This window comes from Oratosquilla oratoria, chromosome 32 (assembly GCF_046742065.1).
Source record: "Oratosquilla oratoria isolate Oo_2021 chromosome 32, ASM4674206v1, whole genome shotgun sequence".
NCBI classification, from domain to species: domain Eukaryota; kingdom Metazoa; phylum Arthropoda; class Malacostraca; order Stomatopoda; family Squillidae; genus Oratosquilla; species Oratosquilla oratoria.
In genome coordinates this window covers 44589011-44611445 of record NC_134808.1, presented here as the reverse complement: position 1 = coordinate 44611445, position 22435 = coordinate 44589011, and the positions used below count along the sequence as shown (strand labels likewise).

At 36.3% G+C, this 22435-nt stretch overlaps 1 protein-coding gene across 2 annotated transcripts; it reads right to left on the bottom strand.

Annotated features, from left to right (window-relative positions):
• Positions 1 to 363: 363 nt before the first annotated feature.
• On the bottom strand, positions 364 to 20569 carry LOC143017450 (2-phosphoxylose phosphatase 1). 2 transcript variants are annotated; one of them, XM_076172205.1, is made up of 4 exons: positions 20445 to 20569; positions 10261 to 10421; positions 7034 to 7204; positions 364 to 5800 (listed from the first exon to the last, which is right to left on the bottom strand). In XM_076172205.1, the coding sequence occupies exons 2-4, from the start codon at positions 10337 to 10339 to the stop codon at positions 4566 to 4568; spliced, it is 1485 nt and encodes a 494-aa protein (XP_076028320.1). In that variant the 5' UTR covers positions 10340 to 10421; positions 20445 to 20569; the 3' UTR covers positions 364 to 4565. The 2 variants fall into 2 exon arrangements, with proteins under 2 accessions (XP_076028320.1, XP_076028319.1); XM_076172204.1 differs by having other exon boundaries at positions 20489 to 20549.
• Positions 20570 to 22435: the final 1866 nt, after the last annotated feature.

The window sequence follows — 22435 nt, the reverse complement described above, 5'->3', positions numbered from 1 at the left end:
GAATGACCGAAAGATCGGATATTTCCTACAAGTACGAGGAAAATCACAATGTTAACTACTTGGTCTCAGCTTATGGAACAATTCTGTTCTTTATCTCTGCATACACTCGAGTAATTACTACAATTTTCAAAATTATGGTATTCATTATCATTAACACAACCTTTACAACCGAAAACAGAGTAAAAATATCTTGCAAATAAGTACTTGTCCATTTTTCAGTTAGCTATCTTTCAAAGAATTATTATAATACTAAAAAGTATAGATTATGATAACTTTAAATGGATCTACAAATGTAAAATATTTTTCCCATCACAAGCCCAATGCTGCATGACAAATTTAAAAAAAAAAAAAAAAAAAAAATCATCACCACCTGCACGGCTTATTTCTTTTATGAAAAGAAATTTCAAATTAAATAACGAAATAAAGACCATCTGCTGCCATTATAACTAAAGATTAATCACCAAGTACTGAAATTAAGAAGAGGAAGTAAGAACAAATCATTCCAATACAAGCTAAAGCAAGCACTATCTTGTCAAGCATATGAAGAATATCAAGCATAATCAAGACATAATGATGTATGAACTAAGACCATTTCAACAATACGGCAGGTATATTCACCTTCGTCTTTGGATCACGTGTTGGATTCGTGATCGACAGCTATTTCCCTCCCGGAAGAGAGCTCAGAGCTTGTATGACCGATCTATGGGTAATGCTATGACCTTACATGCACACACACACCCTCAACTCCCCGCCCACGAGAGTTGGAGTAACGACTCGAAGCGCAGCGATACTGAAATTATTTCAGCCCTGGGCAGGATTCAAACCCGGACCACTGTAGTGACAGTCAGGGACTCTACCAACTGCGCCACCGAATTGTGTAAACTGACGTGTGTGCAAAAGTATATAGCCAAAGTATTGGATATTACCTCCGCAAGTAGACCAAGGCTCGATTTGTTTTTAGTCAAATACTACAAAAACATCTGCATGCAGCATCATGACTAACTCAAGCATATGGAGAGGTTCTAATCAGTACTAGCATTATATACTGCATGAACACTAACATATATATTTCTCCAAGTATCACATGGTTAAACTCAAACTAGTTCACACTTATAAATGCTAACTTCAATACTTCACAGGTTACTAATCAGCCATATTTAAAAGTATATCCTGTGCAGTAGATAGTGTATTAATAAATGTTAACTGTACTATAAAATAACTATGATGATTACATAGAATGTATACTTAACAATAATAATGAAGTACATGTTTTGGTACTAACATGTTTAGTACTCTGCAAGTAATAATAATGATGATAATAATAAATAATAATAATAATAATTACCATTACGTTGAGTTTCACTGACTGGAGGCATGCAGCTCCATAGTATTCTGTAATAGTCTTTAACCACTTCAGTATGACTCAAATTCTCGCGCGCAGCATTGGCTGCCATATGTATGATTCATCACACTACTTGCATTATAAAATATAAAGTCGGCTGTATTACCCATTCTCTTTTACTCTGAGTAATAATAAACACAGAAAATGCGATCAAACCAGTTCACAGAATCCAGGGGTAACTCATGTACAACTACAAAAAAAATATATATAATCAAGATGTTGACGCTGGCATCCTCGTGTATCCACCAGCACTACATGACGCCTACATAGGTGTTATTGTACTGAAGTGGTTAAGTCTTCCCCTAGATATCTCCAAGAAAAAACACTGGAATGTTATCTGCACTGTTTTAGTGTTTATCTTTTTCTCTATCACCTGCAGTTAGCTAAAAGAGGAGGGAAGCAGTTGCTGGTTCTTGGTTCTCTTTATGAGGAGGAGGAGGAGGAAGAGGAGAACACGAAGAAGAAAAATATGTTGATGAAGACTCGTTGTCAGCCCTTGGGGACAGAACCATTTGATAGGGGTGATGGCATTGTTGACATCTGAAGACAAACAAAGGAGACTTTCACAGGACCACCATGTGCAGGCTCCCAAAGTTGGTTCTACTCTGCACATACATTCTTTAAAATAAACTGAATTTATGTATACAATGGAGTATAGAATATGTACATGTGTATGTTTACCTAATTGTAGTGTGTGTGATTCACCATGGTCTTGGATCACGTGTTGGACTCATGACGGACAGTTATTTCCCTCCAGGATGAGAGCTCATAGCTCATATATGACCAATCTATGGGTAATGCTGTGACCTTACATGCACACACACCCCCAACTCCCTGCCCATGAGAATTGGAGTAACAACTCGCAGCGCAGTGATACTAAAATTATTTCAGCCCTGGGCGGGATTCAAACCCAGACCACCATAGTGGCAGCCAGGAATTGTATCACTGTGCCTTGTGCGTATTGAGTATAAGAAGATCCTTTCTCTATTGCCTGCCGCAAATCTTTTCAACAGTGACTCTTGATCTCCCGGCCTGGCCCAATATTTTTCTTTCTGCTTGGCTACACTTTCTTTACCTTTTCACAAAAGAAGATCTGACAACTAGTGACTGTTCCTCTTCTATTACTTAAAGCAGGTGACAAAGAGAGAATCCCACACTTATATAACAAAGACAATAGTCCAATGTTTCTTATTAAAGAGATTGATGAGAAGGACCAAGGACTATTGCTAACTATTGTGCAGCTGCAGGTTTCCGGTAAAAACACAAAACAGCAATAATCACCGGGACTGATGACGGTTACCTGCAAGTGGTAGTCCTGCCACATGGGGCATCAGAGCGAACCATTTTCCTGCCACTTATCTTCGAAGCCCATCAACACCCTCCATCTGGAGGTTTAGTAGTCCCAAGGGGATTGGCATTCAATCTCCAGAATAGATCCAAGATGTCTATCAACTTTATATTTCCTCCACTTTTTCACACTAGGAGATCCGACAACCTGCAATTACTTCCCTCCTACTACATAACCAAGTGATATGGAAACTGTCCTACACTAATATAACATAGACAACAGTCCAATATTTCTATCTAGAGATCTACAGGAAGGCCTAAGGACTATTGGCAGAAATCATGGGGCTGTGGGCTTCCCATACCATACCATATACCAAGTGTTTTTCCCCTTTACAAGGAGGTAGCCAAAATCAAAAGGCATAAATCCACTCCCATTCATTCCATCCCCACATACTCCACTCTCATTCACCAACCCTCCTTCCTTCTTTTCTTGGCACCTCCTGGATGATGGGTCATCCCTGCACCTCACCCACTGTCCTGTCCTGGGTCAGGAGCAATGCAGCAAGACACAGTACATCTACAGCAAGGCTGCTTCATTTAATCGGCAACCAACCCCCCTCTCCGTCCCCTCGTGCAGACAAAGAGAAACTGTGGGTTTCCATTCCATGAAATTCAAGGCAACTACGATTATAAATACATGTTGCATAATCATACATGCAGAATAGAACACAATACAACAGAAAAGTATTGCTGAAAATGCTGCATACATACCTTCATGAGTAATGAATGGCACATATAAAATAAGCTATACCACTTCAAGCTGGATTATTATCTTGATTTGAAAGTATACTTATACATCAATTTATATAAACTAAATAAAAATGTGGAATAAATAAACTTAATATAATCTATCTTTTATAAAGTTTTGAGCCCATTTATTTAATAGATCTATTAGTAATACTCTAAGTGTACATTAAGTACAAAATAAAAAATGCATGAATTCTTAAAAATATGAGCAAGTCGATATGGATGTAAGTAAATAAACATGAATTTACCCAAGAATTAATGTGCAATTTATCCTCCGTCCATATCTCCACAGAATGAGAAATTACTTTTTTTCATATCACAGTTACTATAAGTTTGTGTCTTACCCTAACATCATCATGTGAGATATGTCAAAGTTAATTGTTGTATGAAAGACAAGCTATCAATGCAATTTGACTTAATTTGAAACTGTCACATCTATGAATATTTGTGGAATACTTTTGTGCATTTAGCTATAAGTGGCTTGTTCGCATGTAAAGATATACTGGAGATATGTATCCAAGGTTAAATTGAAATCTAAACTAATAAGCATAAATGAATACTAGTGACACATTTTGGTCACTATAATCTTGTCCAATTGTGAACTTAATTCGATTGGTGGCTTTTGAGCAAAAGACGTTTATGTTCCCACTTGCTTCCCATGAGTCAAACCTTATGAAGAGAGTTCAGATTCAACTTAACTTCCAGCCTGAAGTGAAAAATGAGTAAAAACTATAATATATAAATAAAATCTGACATACAGATACACACACACACATGAATATATGAAACATGTACAACAAAGTACAAGTTAACAGGCACACACACAGCTAACAGAAAAATTACCAATAAGTCACTACTGCAGAAAATAACTGAACAGTTGCGGTGGTAATACTGAAAGTGTTGACTAGATGCAGCAATGGTAAGAAAGAAAAAGAAAAAAGAAAAGAAAAAAGAAAAAAGAAGATAAAAAGAAAGAAGAAAAAACAAGGAAGAAAGAAGAAAAAGAAAGAAAAAATGAAGATAAAAAGTTTGAAAAAAAAAGAAAGAAGAAAAAGAAAGAAGAATAATCTTATTTTTTGCATGCAGCTTTGAACGAGTTTACGTTAAACTCCAAGAAGTAATCTCCCTTGATGTAGCGAGAGAGAGTCTCCACTGGGCAAAGGCTAATGCTACCCTTCTTGACATTACCAGATTTCAGCTGTTTAATGACAACACTTTTACAGAAAGGCAAAAACTTAGTTAGATCTTTACCATTGAAAATGACACGGAAATGATAATCACTCTTATAATTGGGAGTTACCCCCTGAGAGGAAGTGTTCTGATAAACTTCAAAAATAACCCTGGATGCGTAATATGGTGCCTGATAACTCGGAACACCCAGACTATCCAATAAACTTTTTAAAGTTTTGTCGTGTCCAGAGAATATGACTACTTTTGGTTTTTCGTCGCCTATCATGGCATCCATGTAGGAGACAATTGACTTGAGTAATCCGTACGACTTCAACTTTGCTCCTCGACGCTGACTGGTCGTTCGTTTCTGCTTCGCTTCCCATTCCTCAAAGGATAATAAACTCGAAACGTCCTCAATTCCGACACAATTGAATCGACAAGGAAGAGGAGAGTTATGGCACACGTACGTTAGGAGAACATCTCGTATTACCGAAGGATTAGTTATGTCGGGTGATAATGCATGGGCCTTTATAAGAGGATTGATCTTTTTAACAAGCTCGATAATACCAGGATGTGACTTGCGGTACTCGTGTTTTTCTGTATCATGTTTTTGGTCATAATATCCAATCTTTTCGCAATGGCAATCATTGTTACAAAAATGGACATTCTTTGAACTATTCAATCTAATTCTAGTCATGTTAAAAGATGGTAAGAAAGCATACAAGAACGCCATCAAGCTTTGGAATGTCCTTCTGAACTTTGTACAATGCACAATAACATCATCAGATTTAAAATCTGGGTTTAAGAGATGCATGTCATTGAAATAAATTGATTTAAGGATTTTCCCGAGAGTTAGATGTTGGGCAATGCCTTGAGACGTGAGGTGACCAATGGTACACATTGTGGAGGAAGGATAAAGGGGATATTTTACAAATGGACCCAAAAAATTAGTAAATGCATTTTCTTTGGAAGCATTTTTGATATCTGTGAGGAATCTATTGTAATAGTTTTTATCAAAGTCCCTGTGACCACAGTGAATTGTTGATATGTTGCGAACTTGAATGAGAGGACCACGATCTCCGTGGCGGAAGGCAATCAAAATCCCAGTCAACTTATATGGATGATGAACAGCACCTGTTTGAATAAATAAATCAATCAATAAATATATGAAAAGCAAACCAATAACAAAGGTCAAAGGATAATCAAATCACATGTATTAAACAATATATGAATTACTTTCTTGGTTTAGAGGAGGATGTGCTTGGTCTCATATCTGGGCACAACACCTGGTAAACCTCAAAGACTATTTGCATCTACAACTAATCAATTGTTACCTCAAGTGCATGTATAATTGACTACACATACACTCCTTCAATTTCCCAGGACACTCCCTTCCCTGAAACATACAAGTAACATCACCAGTGAAAATCAATGCGAACAAATTGCATAAACACAGAAAAAGAAACATGGACTGGAAATGAAGCGTTTATTCCTGACGTTTCGTCTATCAACTTTCTCAAAGGAATGAGCATACTGGATCGTGCAGAGTTTATATACATGCTTGGTGGCTCAAGGGGGTATATGAGCGTAGAATGCTGTGTTTCGTGAAGCTCTATGCCTGCTGAGGATTTAGCCCAAATGAAACTGCCAGCCTTAAAACTCTGCAAGATACAGTATGCTCATTCCTTTGAGAAAGTCAATAGACGAAATGTCAGGAATAAATGCTTCACTTCCAGTCCATGTTTCCTTGTTTCACTTCCAGTCCATGTTTCCTTTGATGTGTTTAGTAACCTCACCAGCCACCCCACCATCACTACCCTAGCCTTTGTCAGACATTCCATTTGACATCCAACCAATCCAGGTGTCTTTCCAGCTTTCATTTCTCGTACTTCTTTCGTAATAGCCTTATCATTCTCCTATCATCTTCCACTGCCACACTCACAACCTCCCTGGTTTCATGAAGGGACATATGCGAGCCCTACAAACAAATTTAATCCCATAAACATTCTGCCACTGCAAGTAGTGCAGATTTTCGACTGGCCCATGGACTAATTAATATTGTATTACAGTGAGACTTTTCATTAATGGATGCTAATTAGCTGTGTTTGTGGTGCTGTTGTTTAGTGCTGTGCAATCACTATGCCACCCAAAAACCACTCCAAATCAAAGGATTATTCACAGCAACGGACACTGTTACCCCCCCTTTTAGTCCGTTTATGAGAGCTAGTACTGTACAAGGACTCAGTTATACAAAATTTGTTTCTTAAAATGCACTTACACCATGGTTATCCTTGCATACGTTAGAAGACCAGGTTTTTATATGAACGATAACATTCCCTGAAGTCAACATCTTCAGGAATCACTTACCTTCTGTGTGCTTCTGAATTCTTTCGGGAGGATTACAATGTTTCATAATTTTCTTCAGCCTGTTTTTGTCCTGGTGCTGGAGAGGTGGGCTGGCATGGTTAAGTTTGTCGGAGTTTCTCATGATAGGCGGCGACACATGTGGGATTTCAGTTTCGACTTGCCAATATGACACTGCCAAATAACAAAGGAGAATGAATTTTCCAAATAAATTCCTACAACTGACTATGCACTCAGATTTTGAATTTTTTTTTGCCAATTACCCATGAAGAAAAGAAAAATTTAATCATAATTTTCTAAACAAGTAGCTCAATCAATCCATCTATTCCTCCATGTTTTCTTTTAAGAGGTCCATGGCTCCAGTGAAACTACCTGCAGGTACTTCCTCATTTCATATGTCACTCAGTGAAGCTTTTGTGGAACTGTTAGAAGTAGGTGTGCACAGAACAGTACAGGATAATGTGTTATGTGTCTATATAATGACTGCATCTTGGGCACATGTTGCCGGGTCAATTTTGTGCTGGTGCTGTTGTAACCCCTTCACTATGGGCCAAAATCTCGCGGGCAGCACTAGCTGCCACACGTGCGATGTTGCGTCATAATACTCGCATTATAAAAAATAAAGTTACCTCTGTATTGCTCGTTCTCTTTCACCCATGAATTTTGATAACCATAGAAAATATGATGAAGCCAGTTTACAGAGTATGGGGGTCACGCAGGTACAACTACAATATATATAATCAAGACGCCGACATCGGCATCCTCGCGTACCCACTTGCTCCTCATGACGCCTACGTAGGCGTCATCGTATCGAAGGGGTTAAAACTGGGTGATGATTGGAGCATATATGAGTCAATGTATTATGTCTTTAGCAGTAATCAGTACCTCTCTTCTTGGGGACAATTTTGTACTGAAGAGGTATAGTCATAAAGATGGTAAAAAAAAGATTAAGAGGGATGTGACTTAGTCCCTAAAATAGTGATATTCAGACAATACAAATATTTTGGGAGAGATTTCTTTGTCAGGGTGGATGTCTGCTATAGTATTGGATTTGTTGGTCTAGTTTATATATATACTGTACTTGTAAAAAGTATGTGTTGAATACCCCTTGCGGTTGCCTATATGAAAATAGGAAGGGATTTTCTGAGGTGAAATTATTTAGATAGAATGTATCTGTCACGCTGGGCCAACAAAGTGGAATGTGAGGGAGAACCCAGCCAGTCACTCCCACACTGCCGTGGGAAGAGCATTTGCAAGAAACCTCTCTCTTTGAGAACTTGCATTTTTTCACACTGGTTTTCTTCATTTCTCTAGGGTCTGTATCATTACTATGGCCTCTACAAATGAATTAATTGAAGATATAATTGCCCAAGTCATTGGAAGTCATGCCATGGAACTAAAGAAATCAGTGAAATGTTGAAGGTGACCAAGTCCAAAATCAAGAGATATGTGGTGTGATTTCAAGAGGGAGGAGGGCTGGAGATATCATCTCAGAAACCTAGGACAGAGCATCCTAAGAAGACTTCTCCAAGGATTTTGAACATTATAAATGATTCTTTAGAGTCAAATGCACTAACAAAAGCAAAATCTCTACAGTAGAAGTCTTCTTAGGTCCACCTGCACCAGGTTACTGGGATGGTATCCCCAGCCCTTCTCCCTCTCAAAATGGCACCCCATGTATCTCTTGACTTTTGACTTGGCCACCTTCAACATTTCACTGATTTCTTTAGTTCCATGGCCTGCCTTCTTTAGTCCAATGATTTGAGCAATTATTTCTTTAGTTAATTCCTTTGTAGGAGCCATGGTAATGATAGATCCTAGGTAAATGAAGAAAACCAGTGTGGAAAAAGGCAAGGTCTTAAGGAGAGGGGTTACCTGTAAATGCTCTTCCTACATCAGTGTGGGAGTGACTGGCTGGGTTCTCCCTCACATTCCACTCTGTTGGCCCAGCATGACAGCATGGGATTGCCAGATACATTCTATCTACATAATTTCACCTCAGAAAATGCCTTTCTCTTTTCATCATAAATATGTGCCTGCAAGTGGTAGGCACCTCATACTTTTGACAAGTACTGTATATTGGATCAGGAATGGTGAGGAAAGTGAGGAGCCTATGCTAGGGTGTGTGTAACTATAACTGAAGTTATTACCTTTGCCCTATGTGCTTGGACTATTGGAGCAGGCTACAGTCACTTCTGGGAATTAGAGAGTGTGGGATTTGAACCCACAACTAGGTAAAAGTGAGACCAGCATGCTTCTGATTATACCACCAGTGAACACATCAGAAAACTTCGAAACTATTCACATTCCAGTGTATATATATATTACAGGCCAGTGGTTCCCGACCTTTTCTGGCTTGAGGCACCCTTGCCAAGCCTTTCAGAAGTCCCTGGCACCCTTATTAAAAATCTAAATTCTAGTTTGTCAGTATTTTGTTGATTCAACATCAGTGTAACAAAATTGTGTTCCTGGATAATATGAAAATACTCATCTTTACACTGATGCTGCTTTAATGAACAAAAATGGATGACAAAGAGTCAGTAATACGAAAATAATTTTTGCCCTGAATTTTGGCGGCAACCTTAGTTGATCTCACGGCACCCTTTGGTGCTGCGGCACACCGGTTGGGAACCAGCACCATAGGCCCTTGCCTTCTATCAATGAGGGTGGCAGTCAAAGTACACATCAGTGTCATAAATAAAACCCACTCAACTACTCCTACTTCAGCACTTCAGGGGTGAAGGATCACCTCTCCTCTCACATGTCTTCCTAAACTGTCGCCAACCACATACATATACCAAAGGCTTTTTTCCCCCTTACATGGGAGGTAGCCAAAAGAAAAAGGCATAGAAACCACTCCCACTCATTCCATCCCCTACATACTCCACTCCCCTCTACCCTCTTCCCTCCCTCTTATCTTAGCACCTCCTGGATGACGGGTCATCCCTTCTTGTCCACTGCCCTGGGTCAGAAGCAGTGTCGCAAGACACAGCACATCCACAGCCCCTTGTTACTGTCCTGTACCATTTCTCTGAATATTCATTTCCTTTTTTCGCCTACCCTGTGGTGAGGGAAAAGAATGTTACCACCAAGTCTTCCCACTTGAGTCGTAAGAGGCGACAAAAAACGGGACGGGGATAGGACTAGGAATCCTGCTACCTGTAGCCCCTACCTAAAAAAAGTGAAGACAAAAAGTTGCCAACTACTTCAGGAAAATAAAATAAACTTACAAAAGAGTAGCAAGGATCCAAGCCAGCCAAGGACAAGGAGGTAGCAACGCAAAGCCTTGATCTTCTTGTGCCACAACATCTTTGGGGCTGCACAAAGGCACAGGCAAAGGAGTGTTGTCAATGATGCACAGAGCTGAAGTAGATACTCTTGATGGACATGCCTGAGGACAGAATAAGTAATATTCTAATTTGTATATTAAGTAATCTACACCATAAAAAGGCAATACTAAACATAGGCTCAATGTATACAATTTTCTGTAATACACATAAAAATTAGTCTAAAGTAAACATATTCAATATACTGTGCACTATGGATTTATGTAAAAACTGTAAAGGGTACGATTAACACAACTGATGAAGTAAAAGATCTTGACCATCACAAAGGGTACACCACATGTATAAACAAAGACTACATCATAAAGTGGTATTAAAACATATATTCAATGAATTAACTATGGTAAAAACTGTAGAAACACTATATAGCTTGTATACTCACACGACTGACATCTCACACATACTGTAACAGAATTATTATAATAAAATTCTCCAGAAATAACAAATACTTAGTAGTTATGGATTTAGATGTGCAACAACAGTTGTAAGTATAGCACAAAAAACCAGAGTAAATATGGACAGAATATTAATGTATAACAACAGGGTACAAAATAGTAGTACAGCATAAATATTTATGTCTATGGTGATCAGAAGGAAGGTAAATATATTATAACAATAAAAGTAAGATCAATGTGCTTGATCAGAAGGAAGGTAAATATATTATAACGATAAAAGTAAGATCAATGTGCTTGCCCACCCCTTGACTATCAAGTTTCTCTTTTTGTCATTTGTCTTATTGGGTAGATTTTTAGTTTTTATGCAATGATGTTTTGGTACCAGCCCCTCAAGACTGCATCTCACTTGGAAAACATGTGGAAAACAGTTATTCAAGGAAAGCTTTAATTGGTGGACCTCAGTAAGGTCCTGAGTGCAGTACATTTATAGAAGCTCTTCCTTATGGTATGCAATATAGAACCACTGGAAGCAGACCTCCTCTGGTTCAAATCCTATACTTTACGAAACATCCCTGAGCATTAATCAAGACAAAAAATCACTCCCATAACACAAAAGTGAGACTAGCATCACCTAAAACAAAAACAAAGAACACAGAACTGTCCCGACACCAGTCATTAAATGTCCCAGATGCAAGCACCATTCAGAGGGCATAGATCATTTGATTAGACACCACTAATGGAGGGTAGAGTGCCTGAGGACTGGAGGAGTGCCTGTGTAGTTCTGATTTACAAGGGAAAAGGGGACAAATGTGAGTGTAGTAGTTTCAGAGGGATCAGTTTGTAGAATGTAATTGGGAAGACTGGGATTTGATTGAGAGGATTAGGAGAGGAACAGAAGGAGTAATTGGTGAGGAACAGTGTGGGTTTAGGAAAGGTAGGGGTTGCGTGGATCAGATTTTTGTGGTAAGACATGTGAGAAAGCTTTGGGAAAAGGTAAGGTTGTCTTTTTGGGCCTGTGTGGATTTGGAAAAGGCTTATGATAGGGTAGACAGGAAGGTACTGAGAGGTTTTGCAGATATATGGGCTTGGGGAAAAGTTGTTAAGGACAGTAGAGCCTGTGTTAAGAATGGGAAAAGGAGAGAGTGAGTGGTTTGAGGTAAAGGTGGGACTTTGCCAGGGATGTGTGATATAATCATGGCTGTTCAATGTGTACATGGACAGTGTGGTGGAGGAAGTAAAGGCAAGGGTAATGGGCAGGGGACTGGAAAAGGTTAAAGAAAATGGAGAAAAGTGGGAGGTGAGCCAGTTGTTGTTTGCTGATAACACTGCACTTATAGCAGGGTCAGAGGAGGGATTAATGGAGTTAGTGATGGAGTTTGGAAAGGTATGTGATAGGATAAAGTTGAAGGTAAATTTGGGTAAAAGCAAGGTGATGAGATGTACAAGGGTAGAGAATGGAAGTGAGTTTGCAGTAAGTCTAAAAGGAGAGAGAGGCTGGAGGAAGTAGACATCTTTAGATATATGGGGCTGCATGTGCCAGGAAAGGAATGGAGGTGGAGGTAAGCTGTAGATTGAAAGAAGCAATTAAATGCCTTAGGGGATTAAAAAGTGTCATGAAAAATATGCAACAGAGGAGATTGTATGAAGGGGTGGTTGTGCTGATGGCATTGTATGGGCCAAAGACTTGGAATTTAAGAGACACTGAGAGGAAAAGTTTAAATGTGTTTACAAAGGATTACAAAGGCGGAGCATGGCGACAGATCTTTTGGTCCATATCTAGGTTGGATACGAAAAAGAAAATCATAATAATAATAAATAAATGCATAGGTATAGTTAAATAATAAACATACAGGTAAATAGTAAATAATAATAAACTAACATACAACTAATAATAAATGAAAATCAAACAGACAAATGACAACAAAACAAAAACAAAAATGTCTGGAAAGTATGGTAGGGGTTACCAGGTTGGATAGAGTGAGAAACAAGGAGGTGATGAGAAGAGTGGGGGGGTCACCGATTAAGTGAAGCGACCTTGTTCTGGATGTAGCATGTCTTGCTGCATTGCATTTAAGGGAGCGTTGTGCCAGCGATCATTAAAAAAAATTCTGGTACATGAGTGAATTCTAGGTAAACATTTCAAAAGAATCTCTATGATGGTGGCAACACTCAAAGTTATACGACTGTATTTCGTTTCTATTTTTTTATACAGCATAAAATAGATAAAATATTGGCAACCTCTGGCAACTCCATTGTATAAAAAACATACTGTATATTGAAATAGCATCAACATTTCTATAGCTATCTTTTTTTTTTTTTTTTGCTACAGAATTGTGTTTATGGAGATATTTGGCAACTCCTCCCACCAGCATATTCCACAAAGACAGTGGACAGGGCATCAGTACTCTTGAAAAAATCAAAGGTGACATCGCTCTTGGCGCTCTCACTATATGCAACAATTTTGATTCCTTGCCCTGTATTGTTTCTGTGATCATGGAAAACTTAACAAGAAACAAAAGAGGGAAGTGGCAGAATATAGAGAGGGCCTGTGAGTGCCTGAAATGGAAACAAAAGGGAAAAAGAAAGAGGAGAAAAGCAGCACAACTGCACCCAGCATTCTGCAAGCATTTGCTAGCTACACCCACCTTACACCTCCATCCACGTGACACCACTCACCCTAACACCTCATCAGCAAAGAGGAAATTGGAGATTTGCTATACATCGCAACCATCAAACAAATGGTCGTAAAAATCTAAATCCCCTTTCCTGTAAAGTTTTTTTTTTTTTTTGTAATATCTTTGGTTGTTCTTTAGGAATTTTTGTTTCATTTGAAAGAAAACATCATGCTCTTTATTTTATACAGTAAAAAATAAAAGAAATTTGAATTAAATTTTTTTTTATTTATGAAACCTGAATTTTGCAGGATTTTTGAATTATTCAGAAAAAAGGTACTAGTTTGATAAAATGTATTCAATAGATTTTATTCCCCAGACTCTAAGCTTTCATCTCGTGCAAAGCTGAATGATGTGGAAGGATTTTTCCAATAAGTAATTAGAGCTTCACTAGAGCTCACTATATCTTCATTAAATATTCACTGTGCCTTATAAATATACATAGGAGGAACACAATACCCTGAGGAATTATACATTAATGTAAGGGGTTATTATACCTAAGTTCATTAAATACATATTTGAAATTTCAAGTTCACCTACTCTATGAAGCGATGCGACACTTCCTTAACCCAGGACAGTTGGTGGATGCAGGGATGACCCGTCATCCATGAGGAGCTGAGATGGGAGGGGTAGGAAGGGTGGTGGAGGGGAGTGAAGAGGGGTAGGAATAGGTACATGCCTCTGACTTAGCTACCTCCCTTATAAGGGGGAAAAGATGTCTTGGTATATAGATATATGGATAGCTAACACCCACTTCAGGCAACTCCACAAAATCTCATCAAATGATCTAGGTAATAATCCAGTGGCTATGGATAGATTTCTTGAGGCTACAGGTCTTCAGCAAGATAGATTTGGGAAAATGTATTCCTAACCACTTTAGTATTTCAGTAAGAGTCAAATTATCTCATGCAGTATTGGCTGCCATATGTACAATGCATCATACTACTTGCATTATAGAATATAAAGTCACTGCTTTATTACTCATTCTCTTTTACTCTGAGTAATAATAAACACAGAAAATGTGATCAAACCAGTTCACAGAATCTGGGGGTAACTCGTGTACAACTACAGAAAAATATATATAATTAAGACACTAACGCTGGCATCCTCATGTACCCACTCATGCCTCATGATGCCTATGGAGGCGTCATTGTACTGAAGTGCTTAATCCTTTGAGGATTACATATTTTTCCAAGATGATTAAAATCATCTGACGTTTGTTGCAATGGTAGCATGACAAATAAATGGATTTGTTTTTAATTTTCTGTTTATTTTCCAAGAGACAATGTTTTTCAAACACTTCAGATTATCAATATGTAACACCACACTCAGACATGTCTTGTAGAAATGTAATTTACAATGAGACCTCTCATTAACGGACGTTAATTAGCTGTGTTTTCGGTGTTTTGGAGTGGTTTTTGGGTGGCATAGTGATTGCATACACTAAACAACAGCACTAAAAACACCACAAACACAGTTAATTAACGTCCGTTAATGAGATGTCTCATTGTAGTCATATGTAAGTTTGCAGGCCCTGTTTGCATTACTCTATCACTGATTCTCTCTATTAGTCTCTCTTGTCTGACCTATGATTAAGTAGACTCACTGAGTTACCCGTTTCTGTATGTTCTCCTATTCTTTCTACTTCCTAACTGACTTTGTACATTCTATTTGTCACCAATGACTTTCTCATAATATGAACTATGATATTTTATTTCTGATTTAGTTTATCTGACCTTTGGGATATTTTAAAATTAATTCCCTTCTACCTACTGATTTTAGCATTCTGAGTTGTGTATCTTTTGTATTTGTCATCATATTTTGGCATTCTGAGTTCTGTATCTTTTGTATTTGTCATCATATTTTGGCATTCTGAGTTCTGTATCTTTTGTATTTGTCATCATGTCTCATACTTTTGCTGAGTGACAAGCCAAGAACGTAATCGCTTGTGATACGACTTGTATCTTCACACCTTTCCTTATCTCCGAGACCCGTCTACTTGAGTGGCTACTCTATTAATGCAATACAATACATTAGCCAGACTGAAATCCTTCAAGGCATTTAACCTCTTTAATATAAGTCAAATTCTTGTGGGCAGCATTAGCTGCCTGGTGTACGATGATTCTATGATGCACAACAATACTCATGTTATAAAATATAATGTTACAGCTGTATTACTCGTTCTCGTTTCACTCTGAATATTAATAACCACAGAAAATATTATCAAGCCAGTTCACAGAATATGGGGGTTACTCAAGTACAGCTATAAAATAAATATAATCAAGACTCTTACGCCAGCATCCTCACATACTCACTTGCGCCTCATGACGCCTATGTAGACATCATTGTATGGAAGGGGTTAATGTTAATAACAGTTTCATTGAATTTCAATAACTGGAAATCTGCAGCCCCAAGTCAGTAACAGTTTTTTGGTCCTTCCAGATATTTCTACAGGAAGAGATATCGGACTGTTGCCTATATGGTATTAGTGTAGGACCGTTCCTATATAACTGACGGGTACGAGGAAATAGGAAGGAAATAGTCATCAGTTGTCAGCTCTCCTGATGTAAGGAAATGTAGGAAAGACAACTGATGCTGATAGAAGAAGAAGAAGAAGAAGAAGAAGAAGGAGAAAAAAAAAAAAAAAAAAAAAAAAAAGAGCACTAGTCCTTCATGACTGTATCTCCAGGAAGAGCTCAGTGTCAATAGAATCCGAAAACTAGCAGCAGGATGATAATTCTCTCAAATAACTGACTTACAAAATCACCATGTACTGGCTCTCATCATAGGTCCCTTTGTGGTTGTTTTATGTGAGATGATTCTTTTTGGTAGTGATGATGTATTGAATTGTATCAGCCTTTGTTCAAGAAGGGTGAGGTGATTTGTATGTTTATGGCTGCAATTTGGTTTCCATGGTGTTGTTCAATCTTATAACAATGATTATTCATGGAACTCCACTAGTAGAAGCAAGCAAAAGATATTGTTAAAGGAGTACGTTAAGTTGAAGACGTTAAAGGAGTACGTTAAGTTGAAGACGTTAAAGGAGTATGTTAAGTTGAAGACCACGTGAATAGAACAACATTGAACTCGTGCATTTTTCAGTAATCAAACCAAGTGTCACGCTTGTCGCTGAAATGAAAATGCCACTGCTGGTGAAAATGAAATGGATGTTAAAAGTAATTATAAATCCCATTCTTATTCATGCAATACCTGGGTTCTTTGCTATCTGTGTCCTTAAATGGAATCTGCAATTCTTGTTTAATCATATTGACAGATTAGGATGTGCTTAATCTAGAAAAAAAAAAAAAATACTCTGCTGAAAAGAAAAGGAATAAAGGAAATCAGTGAGAAAATGGGATGGGACAAATGTCTTCACTTGAAATAAAGTCTTCTAATAGTATTACAATCTGTTCCACACATTTTTTTCTAATATAAAATAACATTACATTTAGCTTTGTAGCCAGCAACGTTGAGCTAATATTATGCAACCAATTCATTGTAGTCAACTAATATCTATACACATTGCATAATATATTATCCATAACCTTTGTACACAAACACAATAGACTATAGTTTGTGCACTACAAGGAGTTCATTCGGATATGGCATACACCGTGATTTACAACTACCCATTCTGCCAAATCAACCTTAGTACACGTCTCTCCTTCTCTAATTTTACATCTATGAGTTACTTGAAATATTTTTTCTATACTCTGTATATAGTAAAGGAAGCTGTAAAGTAAAATGAGTATCACTTTTTAGGATGACAATGATTTGAATTGATTCTATGACATGTGGCAACAGCACTTTTTCCTTCCCATGTTGCCATGCCGAGGAGGTGTCGCTGGTGGGACAGGTGGGGTAGGGTATAGGTAATCAATGTTATAATCCTAAAAAGTGATACTCATTGTAATATATAACTTCCTTTACTATATACAAAATATATATATATATATATATATATATTTTGCAGTATTTCACAAATGACACGTGAATATAACTTGTAGAAAAAACCACTGGTAAATAAGAAACGTAGTCCGAACATTTTCCTCTATTTAAGACATCATTCCCTTGATAATGTCTTATATAGACGAAAACGTTCGGACTACGTTTCTTATTTACCAGTGTTTTTTCTGCATATATATATATATATATATATATATATATATATATATATATATATATATATATATATATATATATATACATATATATATATATATATGATCATTTTTATTTCATGACAGTCGCATGTAGGTCTTGAACCTACTGCTCAACCATCGGTACGACAACTGGCTGAGCAGTAGGTTCGAGTCCTGCATGCGACTGTCATAAAAATGAATAGATTAATGTCTCTGTCACTAGTGAATTGTCTCTCATATATATACATATATACACATAAGTACATACAAGTGGTGCAAAGAAAACATTGAGAATTAAATGAATTACAATGGTGATCTGGTTTATGCCCACCCCCCAAATGGCCGAATCCTTGTTAAAAAACTTAAAAATACTCATAAGAAGATTAACAACTACCATAATACTGTCGATTTCAATACTACTTGTATACAAGAGAATCTGCTCCCTAACTTTTCATATATATATATATATGATGAAGGTGGAAAAAGAAGTCACGGGTCTAGTTCCGAGTTCCTGAGTTTATTCCTGACCGGTTTTGCTCTATGCTTCTTCAGAGGAATGTGACTCTGGAGTGAAGCTGGCGGTATACATAGTCTGAGTAAGACCGCGTTCCCTCCTTGGAGATGGGTTACGTTTGTATTTCTATTTTCATTTTATTTCATTTCATTTTATTTACCTGGATATTTATCTTTATATTATTTAATACTATAAGTTATCTTATGACACTTTTTAGGATTCCCACATTTTTACACCACTCACTTCACTTACACTGTTACACCCTCGATCAACATTCCACACACACCGGAGCTGTTTTATAATAACATCACAACAATTTATTGTATACTGTATTATCACTATTGTTCATTGTATTAAAAACCATTGTACAACCAAACGTAACCCACCTCCAAGGAGGGAACGCGGTCTTACTCAGACTATGTATACCGCCAGCTTCACTCCAGAGTCACATTCCTCTGAAGAAGCATAGAGCGAAACAGGTCAAGAATAAACTCAGGAACTCGGAACTAGACCCGTGACTTCTTTTTCCACCTTCATCAACTTGTCACAATGTACCAACATATATATATATATATATATATATATATATATATATATATACACACACACATATATAAATCAAATAGCATATGGGAAATAAGAGAAAGGCATGTATTAAGATTGATTTGGCAGAATGGCTAGTAGTAAATCACAACATATGTCACACACTGAATGGGGTCCTTGGAGCGGACAGAGCATGGTTCCTCCTCTCTTCTGCTCTCCAAAATCTTTCCTTTAACACCTCTGTGACGCAACCTCAATGGTGCAATATTAATATATCCCCTAGAATAGAAGCACTGTTTCTGACGACAGAAAAATAACTGTTGCTTGTAGTCGTTGCAGTCCCCCTTGTTCATTGTTATATCAGCATAAAATGAATTTTATACAGCACTGAAATCGGGTCCCCAATGGCTGCTTGTAAACACCTAGGCAAAGATTAAGATTGTACAATTCCTTCACCTACGACTGTTGCTTATCAAACATCCAACTTATAAAAATGAAATTCTCGCCACCTACCCTTCTATCTACTTCACTTGTCTACCTTTATCTACCAGCTTCTTACAATAACATTATCCAACAATCCCCTTTACACTTTCATCCTGATCTTCATCTCCACATTTTTCACTCAGTCTATTCCCATAACGCCGATCCTACTTCTCAAATATGTCATCTCAATCACAAACTCTCCTCAGCCCTGCTTATACTCCAAGTCTCTGCTGTGGGTACAATCACTCCTTCATACAACTTTCTCTTTGCATTCATCTCCAAATATGTTTTTCATAATATTTTGCATTCCAGTCAGACATTTACTGTGCCTATGAGGTGGTTACAAAATGTTCTCAGTATTTCCCTAAGTATCTTCGGAAGGACAAGGGAATCATGGAGGTGAGGACCTATCCACATGATTTGTTTCCCCTCCTCTTCCATGTTCAATGTTGAACATGACACAGTAAATTCATTTGGAACAAAAATAGAATAGAGAAATTACCCTTATTTCATCTAAACAAGTTCTCAAAAACAGTAGATTGAAAATTGATTACCTGTGTTAACACCAACAGGGACCAACAATGGGTACTTGCTTGTGGTAGTCCTGCACGATGGACAGCATAACTGCTCATTTACAAAATCCATCAACCCCTTACTTATCCCAATCCGCTAAATGCTAATACCTACTTGCGCCTTTATTCTGTCTACTCACTGTCATGTAACCATATTTGGTTACTGCTCAGAAAGAAACAAATAATTATTTTCCAGATTAAACGGGCTTGAATGTTCTTGTCTCACTGAAATAAAGACTATATTCTCTATGACATTTCCATTCTAAAAGGAATTATTTTGCCATGTTTAACTTAAAGGAGGGATCCTGTTTGTGGATGGTGCTTCAATGATTCCAGTTCTCATTAAAACATATATCCTATATTCTGTTACAGGAACCCCCCTACACAGCTAAAGGATTAAAATGACACCAATTAATTCCTTCACAGCTAATGTAATGACAGTGTAACTTTCTCCGACTGCCACGCAGCACACTGCGAACATATTAAATAATAATGTAACATTTTAGTGTATTTCAGAGAAAAAAATTGAGCCTATTTGCTAAAGCAAACACATCACATACAACACGAATCCTTGTGACCAAATACCAGTCATGTCAATATTACATTGGAGTAACAATTTATATCACCTTAAAAATGACGACCCGATATCGAGCAAATCGCCAAATGTCGTTCCTTTTCCTCCGAATTTTACCACCTCCTTAACACTTATGGTTTAAAACAACATGCATAATAAGAAACAAGCCACACACCAGCATGCAAGTAACCGTTTTTAAAGCTTCAGCTGTTGCAGTACATCTTTAATTGGGAAACTTGGTATCCCCTTTTTTTTGCCTATCGTTTTGTCGATTTGTTTGTGTTGTGGTGTCGTCTGCGGTAGACTTGTCTGCAGCTAAACAAATGAACGACAATTTGCGTTGCCAGATATTTGGCGGGTGTACAATTTTCTCTAGTATCACTTGGATTCATTGCTGGTTGAATACATATTTAATGTACAGTATGAAAAGAAAATATTTTTTGTTACAAGGGCACATACTCCAGTGATATTATTTAGATATATACAAAGCACTAATTTCATTAGTATTGATTTCGTATTTTGAAATCTACACAATTTCTTGTTTATCGATCAAAATCCCCAAAGGACAGGGAAAATTTATTTAGGAAAGGTAATGAGAAAGTTTCTTCGATTTAGCTAACATTTGTTTGCAATATCCTGCATATATGTTAATAGAAAGAGCTTATTGGAAGTTGGAACCCAACTAAACTCGAAGCGATTTTCCCATATGACTTTATTTGACAGAAAAAAACAGTTACCATGATTTTTTCCATAAATAATAATCCAATTCTACACACACGATGGCGCGATTGGTAGAGTTCTCGACCTCCTCTACGGATGTCCGGATTCGAATCCCGCCCAGGGCTGAAATAATTTCAGTAGTGCTGTGCTGCAAGTCGTTACTCCAACTCTTGTGGGCAGGGAGTTGGGTGTGTGTGTGTGCGTGTAAGCTCACAGCATTACCCATACATCGGTCATACATGAACTCTGAGCTCTTATCCGGGAGGGAAATAACTGTCAATCACGAGTCCAACATGTGATCGAAGACCATAGTGTACACACACACTATTATTATTATTATTATTATTATTATTATTATTATTATTATTATTATTATTATTATTATTATTATTATTATCATTATTATTATCATTATTATTATTATTATTATTATCATTACTATTATTATCATTACTATTATTATTATTATCATTAATATTATCATTATTATTATTATTATGATTATTATTATTATTATCATTATTGAATTATTATTAAATTAGTATTATCGTTATTATTATTATTAATATTATTATTATAATTATCATTATTATTACTATTATTATTATCATTATTATTATTATTATTATTATTATTATTATCATTATTATTATTATTATTATTATTATTATTATTATTATTATTATTATCATTATTATTATTATTATTATTATTATTATTATCATTATCATTATTATTATTATCATTATTATTATTATTATCATTATTATTATTATTATCATTATCATTATCATTATTATTATTATTATTATTATTATTATTATTATTATTATTATTATTATTATTATTATTATTATTATTATTATCATTATTGTTGTTGTTATTATTGTCATTATTATCATTATCATCATTGTTGTTGTTGTTGTTATTATTATTATTATGTTATCATTATTATTATTATTATTATTATTATTATTATTATTATTATTATTATTATTATTATTATTATTATTATTATTATTATTATTATTATTATTATTATTAATATTATCATTATTATTATTACTATAATTATTATTATTACCATTATTATTATTATTATTATTATTATTATTATTATTATTATTATTATTATTATTATTATTATTATTACTATTATTATTATTATTATTATTACTATTATCATTATTATTATTATTATTATTATTATTATTATTATTATTATTATTATTATTATTATTATTATTGTTATTATTATTGATGCATATCAATGAATTCATTACAGTGTAGAATGGGTTGCCGGGTTTGTGTTGTAGGTATTGTGAAGTGAAGTTAGGTGAGAGTCTGTGAGGTTATATGAGGTGCAGTTAAATTAGGTTTAGCAAGGTTAGGCAATGTTGGTTAAAGTCACGAATCGTGTCTCCTGCCAAATGTATCTTGCCTAGA